The sequence below is a fragment of the Rattus rattus genome, chromosome 7 (assembly GCF_011064425.1).
Source record: "Rattus rattus isolate New Zealand chromosome 7, Rrattus_CSIRO_v1, whole genome shotgun sequence".
NCBI classification, from domain to species: domain Eukaryota; kingdom Metazoa; phylum Chordata; class Mammalia; order Rodentia; family Muridae; genus Rattus; species Rattus rattus.
The window spans coordinates 11,673,891-11,685,653 of NC_046160.1; the positions used below are offsets into that span (position 1 = coordinate 11,673,891).

At 42.5% G+C, this 11,763-nt stretch overlaps 1 protein-coding gene across 6 annotated transcripts in view; it reads left to right on the forward strand.

The window, feature by feature from the left end:
- Positions 1-6,623, forward strand: part of Slc8a1 (solute carrier family 8 member A1) — a 336,986-nt gene extending 330,363 nt beyond the window's left edge. For all 6 annotated transcript variants that reach the window (XM_032908802.1, XM_032908805.1, XM_032908803.1 and 3 more), the window contains one exon: positions 6,074-6,623. In XM_032908802.1, coding sequence (XP_032764693.1) covers positions 6,074-6,450 — 377 coding nt within the window. In that variant the 3' untranslated portion in view covers positions 6,451-6,623. The remainder of the gene's footprint in view (positions 1-6,073) is intronic.
- Positions 6,624-11,763: the final 5,140 nt, after the last annotated feature.

An 11,763-nucleotide genomic window follows, 5' to 3' on the forward strand; every position in this document is an offset into this window, starting at 1 on the left:
GTTGCTCTCTCCCAAGTTCTGTTGATTCTTATTTCCCCCCTCCCGGAGGGGGGGGACAAAAAGCAGGAACTTTGATCTGTGATCTTACCAGCATGCAGTCTCTTGCAGTACTCCGTGACTATCTCCACATCTTTTTCAATCTCTTTAAAGACAGCTTTATAGGCAGAAATTTTTAGTTCTCCTACCCCACCCGCAACCTGCCTTTTACTTAGTTTTTACAACTCTATTCCCTCTCATCATTAATCCATCCGTTGTAATTCTCTGGTTTCTGGCAGTCTGCTTAGAAGCCAAATACGGATTACTTTGGTGTGACCAGGGATGGTGTCCGTATTTACTTGGGTACATAAATGTTACAAGTAACCTAAGGCTAAATCCTGTTTATGTCTGGCTAGTGATAGAAGAGTTATCACCTGAATGGATTATTTCTGCCCCAATTCTGAAAGGGAGGCAAAGAGCATAGAAGGGAAGAAAGAAGAGAGGAGCATATATAATGCTTCAACAGTGTCTACATTACAGCCACATGGAAGATGGGCAAGTTAGCCAGAACATCTCTAATGACTTTTGATGACTTGCAAAACTCTTAAAAGAAGAACTGCTTTGATATTTTAAGAATAATTAATTGTATATGATCACATTGAAAGGCATGAGGCTTGTAAACTTAGTTTCTTTGGTGAAGAATGTTTGTTATGGCCTCCAAGAGTTTAAAACTATCAGCATTGGGGTTGGGGATTTAGCTCAGTGGTAGAGCACTTGCCTAGCAAGCGCAAGGCCCTGGGTTCAGTCCCCAGCTCTGGAAAAAAAGAAAAAAAAAAGAAAAAAAAAAAAACTATCAGCATGAAGTCTGGCTTCCCTTCATGTAGTGTCTCTGGCTTTGTTTGGCTGTAGGAATAGCTAGTAATAGTAAGCAGTCATTGGATTCTGTTTGTGGTGACTCATTTCCCTTCAAACCCTGCAAGGTACACACACTTCTACATTTTCTCCTCTAAGAGTGGAAATTTAGTTAATTTAGGAAGCTCGCTGCCCTAACCCCCTCCGTTGGTTGACTTTCCAGTATAGCTGTGCAGAATGTTTACACAACAAGCACAAAGCAAAACTCCAGTGAGAGGATTCCAGTTAGGCAGCCCAGCATCTCCACTAAGACCACCCAAGCTGTTTCATGAGCAAAATGGCCATCATGTCTGGGGCATCGTTTTCCAAGAGAAACCAGATGCTTCTGCCTCTGATTAGCTGCTTCCCCAGAACACCAGCACCAACTCCTTTCATCAGGGCATTAGCAGTCAGTCCTGTTCCTCCTATTATGAAATCTTAGAAGTATGGCTCCTAAGTCCTAGCCTTGGGAATTAAGATACTTATTAAAAGGTATATTTCTAAATCCTCTTTCTATAGACTCTGAGTAAATGTGCCTAGAGTGGATCCCAAATGTACATTTTTGTAAGCAAAAGTTGAGCAAAGGTTTCCACATATATCTGATGCTAATAATATGCAAACACTATTAAAATTAACCATAGCCTTGAGCCAAAACTTCTTCTATTCCACTCATCCAGTAGTTTCCCTCATGAAGTGGAAGGTAATCATTTCCAATATTTCCTACCTATTGTTAAAAGGTTGTGCTATGTGGGTTAATTTTATTAAAACTAACACAGCTTGGTCAATACAATATCTTTGGTTCTGAAAATCTTTCTTCCTCGAATCATCACTGCTTCTAATGAAAAATGGCCAATCCAAACCTCTACAGAAATAGAACATAACCAAAAGGAAATTTAATAAGTTGGGATGTTGGGTGGACCACCCAACCAACAGAGTTAGGAAGTGTCTTAGAGGTCTTCTAGAGTCTTTATTTTAGATGAGGAAACAAACTGGAAGGGTGGGTGCCTTACAAGGGGGCCTTCAGATAATTCCTTGCCACAATATCTCCTTGGTGAGCTGCCCACCACTTTGATACCATGAAGCCCTGTACATAATGGACCGGGTCTGAGATCCTCTGTAGTCTGTATGTGCTGAGGAAGTAATCGTATCTCCACCATGAAACTAGGCTCCAGAAAAGTCACTCCTAAGCACAAACTAGGCAGTTGTCCAGAAAGAATAGAGAATAAGATGAGCTATCTGAGGTGAGGGGATACTCTTGATTTTTAAGAAGAACTCTATCTAGGTTCCACCTGTGACATTGTAAGGATGGCCATTTCCAGAAGAGATGTACAAGTAGCTCTAAAGTTAAAAGGATCCATGTAAAGAGAAATAATTTGCCCTGGAGGGAAACAGGAGTCTATTCTATTATACTGACCTGATGGCTTGGCCAAGGTTCTATAAAGTGAACTGAAAACAGATCTACGGAGAATAGTTTTGGTCTAACTTTCTGATGTGTGGTTTAACTCCTGGAAACCTTCCCACTTCCTGATTTATAGTCACGGAAAGATAGCAAGATAGCACTAAACGTTGGAGAGTTCACAACTGACAGACAGTTCATTAAAGCTCAAGACAGAAATTAAAGCATGAAAGGCCAGCTGGGGATAAGCATATATGAAGGCAAATGTATGCTATCATCGACATGTCTGAATGTATGTGAATCACACTGGAAATCTGATTCCTGTACCTTGGTGTTTAGCGAGCCAACCTCTGAGCATGCTAGCATCCCTCCTACGACCATGGCGATGGTTGTTTTCTGTATTTTACTTTGCAGATCAGCATTTGTCTTGGTCAACCACAGTCAGTCTACAGGCTCAGGGCTCAGGGTAGGGCTTATCACCCTCTAACATATGGGATAGGCAGTGTTGTTCTGTGCACAGAGCAGCAGAGCCACAAGAGAGGGGGATCTGTGGAGGCCTCACTGCATTGTATTTGGAAAGCTAAGCTATGGCTCTCACAGTCAAGGTTAATGGTTTGGATTCACATGCTTCCTTTCAATGTTTTTACGTAGCTCTTGAATCGAAAATAGAAGTAGACAAAAGACTCAGTGAATGAATAACCCAGGTAAATAAAACCTACCAGACTCAAAGAGGCCCAGAACATGTTTTATTTATGCGGTAACTTGTTAATTTTGACTCCTAATTGCCAGGGACTCCAGAGAAAAATATTTGAAATCAGAATCTGTTGTTACAAATTGGAACATTCATACAATATTCACATAAACAGGCCACTGAACCATAGCAACAGTGGAAATTGCCACAGACTGGTATGCTCTCCAATCTAGCAAACCTTGGGTCATCAGACCCCTGGATACATGAGCTTTTGTCTGTGTTCTTGCCCCTGTATAGGCAGAGAATGCCATCTGCAGAGTTAGGATGGGACCCCTCAAACTGTGTGCTAGGAGAAGGAGCAGTGACTTGTAACAGGCCCCAGCATCAGAAGGAGGGCGTCTCTTCTGTTCAAGAAACTGCCCCACTGCACTTGGTTGCCCATCTGTCATTGACAATCACCCAAGATCAGAACAAGGCTCAGGGAATTCCCAGCAGTGACTCTCCCTTAAGCTGCTTTCTAATGGGCTCTTGTGGGTTTTTGTTGTTGTTGTTTTGTTTTGTTTTGTTGTTTTGGTTTTGGTTTTTTGAGGTTTTGTTTTGTTTCTTTTTCTCTCTTTGTTCTTCTGCACTGGCTGTCACTGGAGAAAGAAAGACACAAACCCCATTTTTCAGGCTGCTTCTGCATCAGCAGCTCCAATAATTCTTAACCATGAAATGCGGAGGCCATTAGGATATGTCTGGTTTTCTTGATTCACACGTCTCTGGGGCTCCTGATTGGGCTGCTGTGCATGATGGGGAATACAGAAGGGAGAGCAAATCCAAGAGGTGGATTAGCAGACTGTCTACACCTTCTCAGGCTTCTTCCCTCTCAGTACAGGAAAGATCCTTGATAAAAACCTGCTTCTGCTTTCTGGGTAGGAGACAAGTAACTGGTGACAAACTAAGAGGGAAGAGATCTATAGTCTTCCCAGGATGGGAAACACAGTGTGAACTGGGAATGGACCCTGAAATCTTGTTGGCATAAAAACTCTCTTCCATTCAGAACTCAATCCAAACGAGATCCCAAAATTACAAAAATGGAATCATTGCCTCTGTCTGTAAGGACATGAAATGGTTAAATGAGAATAGACACACAACCTGTATGTGTTATATGGAATATGGAGTCCCTTTCTCCATCTCCTCAATTTTAGAAGAAGCACAAAATCTACCATCTATCATAGACAGAGATCACAACCAGTGACATGGGCACTCAGGGATGGCCAGCTCCCCTTCAGAAAGAGCATGCTATGCAGGTGTAGTAGGCTTTGGTCAACCTAAATAACCGTCTTCCTCTTCACAAAGCAGGGATCTGCAGGGTGATGTGAATACACACACTTTTCCTACTGTTCCCATGGAAATGTGTTCATGGGATGTCAACAACAGAATAGGAGCCGAAAGAAGAGATGGATTCAAGTATCACATGACACATGTCACATGACCCTGCCAGAGCATGCGTGGTACTCATGAGGCCCAGAAATTGCTAGACCCGTGACACACACCATTTCTAAAATTACAAATGTGGATTCGGTGCTGCCATTATCAACATCTGTTATAAATGGGTTGTGCAATGTGCTTTACAAGGACCATTAAAACAGCTCTGTGTGTGAGAGAGTGTGTGTGAATTAGCGTGTACGTGATAGAGTGTGTATGTGTGTGTGAGAGAGAGAGACAGACACAGAGAAAGAGAGACAGAGAGACACACAGAGAGAGAGAGAATGGGGCAGAGGGGGATGAGTGTGGGAGCTCATGCCATGCATGAATGTGGAGGCTGAGGACAGCTTTGGGGAGCTGATTTTCTTTCATAACTTCCATGGATCGAACATAGGACAACAAGCTCGCACAGCAAGCTCCTTTACCCACTGAACCCTCTCACCAGCCCTGAAAAAAGCCTTGATGGTATCACATGGGCCAAGTGGAGCCATAGTACAACCCATTCCAACTTGTAAACCAATCTGTGTTCCTCCATATTTGTTGTCTCTACAATGTAACAAAAAGCTATGTACCCTGACCAAAGAGTGTAAGCAGCATTTTCTATATTCTATTCTGTTTTACAAATACCAAATCTGTGTGGATGTCAACTGATCCACCCCAAGGAAGAATTGTGACCCAGGATCACAGAGTGCATTGCAAAAGAGGATCAGAAACCTCTTTGTTCTACTCATGGAGAAGTATAAACTGTGCTGTCCAAAAGCTTGGTCTTTGGTAGGAAGCCATGGTATTCCTATCTTCAAAACAAGACATGGTGAAGGTCGTTAGCAGAGAGCGCGGAGGATAACTTCTAGTGTCCATGGCATGGGAAGATGGTACAGTGAACCAGTGTGAGCCTACAAGGCAGGAAGGAGACGCCCACCTTCGTTTCCGGTTAGCTGTGTGGCAATGCTGCTTACCACCCTCGGGCTGGCTGCACTTCATCACCTCCTGTCACTATCACAATCAATACTGTCATACAGGGGGACCTACTTTCCTATTCTCAAGTCTCTAGGCAAATGTCAGCTATGATTACAGTCCGGTCCTTTTCAATTGCAGTATTGACTTGCTTCTCGATCTTTGGAACTCTCTCCTGACAGCTTAGCTTTCTCATCTGTAAGCAATAACTGCTGATACAGCATTTTACAAATACCTTCCTGCAACCATTCTCAACACACAGTGACCTAGAAACCTTCTGGGATTCTGTGAAAATAGACTTTTGGGCCCCAGGGATTATGACCAAGAGCAGCTGGATGGAGCCTTATAATAGTCAGTCTTTTGAAGGTCCCCACTGAATATAGATATAACGTGGGCTGTAAATAATCCTGAAAAGAAAAACCTGCCATGCAAGCCCAGTAGACAAAGAACTATGGTATCTGTGGATAAAAAACACTTGACGTACATGACTTTCTCTGTCAGTGATGCGGGCAGCACCAAGCCCTTAACTCCTGCAATCTGTGTTCTATTCCTTTGACCGTAAGACCGACTCAAAAGAGGCAGAGAAGTCTACTGTGGGCTTGAGTCTAGAGTACACAGTGGACGCTCCTTATAGCCCGTGACTCTATTTTATAAGGTTAACTCAGCGCCGTGGCCTTTTTCTTCTTTCTCTGCAGACACATTTGCCAGCAAAGTAGCAGCTACCCAGGACCAGTATGCAGATGCGTCTATAGGCAATGTCACCGGAAGCAACGCTGTGAATGTCTTCCTGGGAATCGGCGTGGCCTGGTCCATTGCTGCCATCTACCATGCGGCCAACGGGGAACAGTTCAAAGTGTCCCCTGGCACGCTAGCTTTCTCTGTCACTCTCTTCACCATTTTTGCTTTCATCAACGTGGGGGTGCTGCTGTATCGACGGAGGCCAGAAATAGGAGGTGAGCTGGGTGGGCCCCGGACTGCCAAGCTCCTCACATCTTCCCTGTTTGTGCTCCTGTGGCTGTTGTACATTTTCTTCTCCTCCCTGGAGGCCTACTGCCACATAAAAGGCTTCTAAAGGAACAATCAAGATATAGTAAATTTATATATATATGTATACATATATATATACATAAAAATTATGTATAATGAACAGAGGAAACTGACATTTGTCATGTTCACTTAACCTGCTGATGGAATCCAGCTTCAAGAACATACTCCGTACTAGGCCGGAAGTCAGAAACCATCATCTCCCATTCCCGGGCATCATCGAGTTGAACAAGGCGTGGAGGCGGGGCCATCTTGCAGCTCATCCTAGAAAGAGTTATATTCTCTCCGAGTTCATAAATGGTTAAGGCTTTTATTTGTTTTCTCGTTTTGTTTTGTTTTATTTCCAGCGGGTGGGGAAGGGGGAGGGGGAGGGGGCTGATATTTGGCTTTTGGTTTTTGGTTTGGTTTTGCCTTGTTCTGTTTGGAGGGCCAAGATCCTACTTCTTCTTATAGAAAGTGGTGATCCACCCCAAGGTGAGTGGATTTGGGATCGATATTAAAATCGTAACGATTCTCTCCTCACCTCCTCCAAACACTTTAAACGTTACTTTGGATTAAGGAAGGATCTGGGCATGGAAGAAGGAAAACGCACATCTTCACTATATTACCAAATTTTATGCTTATCTCCGGAATGTGAACAGTGGTAAACTGCCTCCAGGAAGAAGCATGAGAGCTGAGACGGAGCCAGGAAAAGCAATGGTTCTAGATGTAGTCTAAGGATATGGTGCCTGGCACTCTTGTTCAACAGGTACAGGGGATAATGTGCCTAGATTCCCAGGACTCGCAGAACTCTTCATCCCTTATCTCTTTAGCTCTGAACTGTGACTAGCAAGACCCTTATTCCTTCCAGCCCAGCCAATTCCCCAGGTATTCCATCCCAGACCTCCTCCTGCCCTCCACCCAACCCCTGCAAGCAGCAGGAAGATTAACCCCACCCCTGATTCCTGCCATTTTAGTCATCACGTGTGTCCAGGTCCCATGTTGCTATTGCCTGGGATTTTCCATCAGTTTTATTTTCAGTGGCATCCATGGCTTGCACAATCCTGTTCCAGTCATGACTGAACATTTGCCCTCCTTCATGTGCCTGTTTGGGACTGTTGTCGTGATTCCCCATTACACAGTGCATGGATGAAAAATCTAATAAACGAAGCGTATCTGTATATAGTAGAGTATAGCAAATACTGTCCTCCCATTCAGCGATGTTGATTGGACATTGAAGACATAAGTGAGTTTTCTTTTCACCTGAGTTGTTCCTTTTGAGTTGTCCTTGAGTTTGGATATTAATAGGGATAAACGAAGAAAATGGCTTGTTGTTCATGAATCTGCACGCTCACTTCTAAGAAGCAATAACTGTCATGGGATGAGAGGTTAGCATTCTTGAGAGGATGACAGGCAAACTACAAAGAAGTCCATGAAATAGGAGCCTCTAAGAATCACCCATTAACCCATGTAGGCCGAGGAGAAAGGCTGGGGAGACAAGTGGTTACTTCGGATGTGCCTGGACTTTTAGAACCTCGGTTTCCACACCACCCCTCTCCCAATGTATTTATTGCACATCTGCTCTGTCTGGCACAGATGATAGATAGTGCTAGTTGATTTTTTTTTTAATGGAGAAGGCTGTTTTGAGCCCTGTTTCATTCACCTCTTGGTCCAGACTCCCTGAATTTCTTAGCAACTCCTGAGTGGAAAGGAAGTGTGAGTGAGCAGTGGGACTTTAGAGGTCCACTGGGTATGACTACGAGGAAATTACTCAAAGAGACTGGGGAGTTTTTAACCCTTGGAAAGGAATGGCTCTTTCCATTCAAAAATACCAAAGAGCAGAGATAAACCCAACATTCCAAAAGCTGTGATTCTACTAATGGGAAGTGGGATGGCTTTGCCCATCTCTCAGACACTTCTCTGAGCCTCCCCGGCCCTCTGCATTGACTCCAGATATTTAAGAAATAAATGTTGCTGAGAACTCCTTTTCCTCCTTCCAATGAGTGGTGATCATAGCCATTCATTGTTTAACAAACATTTAGTGACTGAGTGAATAGTTAGTGATGTGTTGCCCATTCAATAGGCCAGTAGTATTCTACAACCTGGGAGCCGAGCAGTGACCAAGACAGCCCAGATTCCTGCTCCCAAGGGGTATGTAGTGAATGGGATTTCTACTCAAAGAGTAAGAGCTGACACTGAGACAGTTTTTATCTTGCAAGAGAAAAAATAATTATGACTTTAACATAGTCACATTAAAATTGCACAACAAAGGCAGTTGACCAAATGTTCATGTATTTTTTTTTTCCTAAGAGAATGTAATGTTTAGCTCTGGAAAAGTACTCTTTAGAGCCTTGGCCAATGGGCAGGTATTTTCATCTTCCTAGTTTAGACCAAGCAGGGCACTATGTCGGTGACCGACATCACCGAGAAGACCCAATTAGCCTATTTTTAATCTCTGTGGCTATGGTACCTTTCCATAACAACATGCCACAGGCCACCAACAGTGGTGACCCTGGGGACTCCTCCATGGAGGGAGCACTCTAAGCCATCCTGTTTTGATTGTTTTAATCTTAATTTTAGATTTTAAAAGTGGAAAGCTAGACTAGAAATAACCAGTAAATATAGTCAAAGGATATATATGGTTAAAAACCTTAGGAAGATTTTGCACTGGTTTTCGTTTTGTTCTGTTCTGTTTTGTTTTTAAGCCATTTTTCGCATGTCAGTAATTCTGTAGTGAATTTTCACAGAGAACTTCCCCAAAACTACTTGCTATTGGTCAGTTTCAAGTTCAGGCTTTCTGGTTTGTTTGCCTTCTCAGTCTTCATGCTGTAGGGAAAATCTGATTCTGGATGTTCAGGGTTCTTAATTATTATGTGTAAATGATTTCATTTTCTTTGTTTGATTATTTTTATTTTGTGTGTATTGTGCACGGCTTTAGGGGGACAGGCACTCGCAGTACTGTCCCTTAAAATTGGTACACTTTATTGACACAGGAAAAAAAAACAATAAAGTTTCTTACTGTTTGTGATTTCATCACCAGTGTCACAGCATGTTCTGTACTGTGGAATGTCCCTTCTCCTCACTGTCATTGATTTCATTTTTTGGTTGTTTGTTTTCATGCTCTGAAAAAATAAAGACCAAAAAGGTATCCCTGTGCAATCAGTATCCTCATCCATTGGAAAGGAGACAGCCAAAATTCAAGCTCATGCAAATGTCAGCCCTTGGGTCCTGCTATGTTTGAATGGCCCACAAGCAGCCCATGAAGTCAGAATGTTTGTCCTGTGATGCTGTGATAAACGTTGGGTGTGCCTTCGTTTCACCACTTTCCCACCTTTTAGTTTAACTCTATCTTCTTGCTTTCTGCACCCGAGGACATGAACTCACAAACTATTGCAATGTTTATCACACAGAACATTGTATTGAATCATGCCGCCCAGCCCATCACACTGGTTTTGGGAAGTATACTTACTTCCCAAGAGACAAGCGAGTCATACATTTATTATCACATGTTGTATTTCTTCTTATTCCTAGAACAACTTCTTTATGTTGATAATTTCTGATTCTGCAAATTATGTAAGTCACTGACTTTCATATCTCATGCAATCAAAAGAACACGAGAAGAGAGAACACAGAATAAGAATTGTGGGGAGGAGTACTCTCTTGCTCTGGTAGAATCCAGACACGAGGTGCATGCAAATCACTCTTTGTTCATCCGAGCACCCTAAAGTTTTCTATAGACCCTTTCACTACAACATCATGTAGACACGTGGGGCATACCTTCAAGAATGAAAGAAATGAGTTACACCTCAAACACTCTTCTTGAATCAAAGAATTGACATGTCTCCTGAATATTGATCTTTAATTTCATTGAAGTTGGCAGCCGGTATTTGCTTCTTGAATAAAGAGCAAAATGAGAATTAGAGTGAGGGTCCATGACCGTTTAACAGACCTCAGCAAAGTTCTCCGACTGATTGACTGTCAAGGGCTTAGGAGCATCATGAATTTGTTGATGGATTCTGATTCAATCCTTCCAACCTTGAAGATTTCAGAGAACCTTGCTTTCTATGGTGTAGTATAGTTAATGAAATTTTGGTTGTCCTTGTTTTTCAAGTATAAGATTAGCATACAAATAGACTGTTTGGAACAAGCCTGCAGAGATGAATAGGTGTCTCACATATGATGAGCGCCCCTTTCCCAGGAAGTGATCCCAAAGCAAATAGAAACATGTCGTTCCCACTGCCATGTGAACCAGGCTTCCTCCACTAGAAACTCTATGCTTTCACATTCCTGGTTTTAATCTAAAAATAATAATAATAATAAAGTGAGAGGATCTAGTTTGCTTTTACATCTGAGAGCTTTGTGGGGGGGGGAGTGAGAGAATCTTCTCTGGGAGATGATGAAGTTCTTCTTTTCTAAAGAGGAAATCCATTTAAAGTAGATCAGCTTCATTAAGACTTCTTTTGGTTCTTCTGAGTTGAAAATGTGGGATATCTCTTGACTTCGATTTTCCTTTTCTGATGTTTGGCAACTATAACCATAGCAAGTCCTGGTTGTATTTTCATGACTTTAGGAACATTGACAATATACAATTCATTCTAACTTACAAGGGGCATCCAGCAGTCCTTATAATAATTGTGTCTGTTGGCCAAGGCATTCTAATCGTTGACAAAACTAGTAAGTGATGAATGTGACTATTGGTTGGGAAATTAGTGGTGTCACACATGGAAGAGACCTGCAAAATCACATTTATCTTACTGGGGACATGTGTTCATGTGGATAGATTCGCTAATGTGTACTCATGTCTCCCTACAGATTTTGCTTTATAAAAGACTGGGGATTTTGCTATTGTTTTCAAATACTATAACTGCTATAGCTATTGCTATTATAGTCATACATTCCAGCACGTTTCTAAGGTCTGGCTTGAATACTGCTGATGGTACTTTATCCCCAGGGATACTCTGGGAAAGAAACACAAGTGAAATGGTTAGGCAATTCATTTTTAATATCTAGCCATGAGTAACAATCTCCCAAAGCAAAGAATGTCCTTCCTGCAGGAGGGCAAAGCACTGAGGGTAGAACTCCCAAGAGAGAGAATGTGTTTTCACTTTCGAGTCCACAGGAAATGGTAAGTATCCAGGCTTGCTGTTCTCAGCCTGCCAAGATGTCCAACGAGATGCACTCAGAGAACCCAAGGGTGTTCAGTCTTGTCAAAGGTTCTCTGATTTCATGGCCTCGGGGGGGTGTTTAAGTAGATGGATTTGTAAGTTATTGATTTTGATATACTTACTTTGAGGAAAGACCATCACTTCATAGTGTACCTTTTCCTTTCCCTGTTGCCCAACCTTGTTCTTTCACCGGCCAC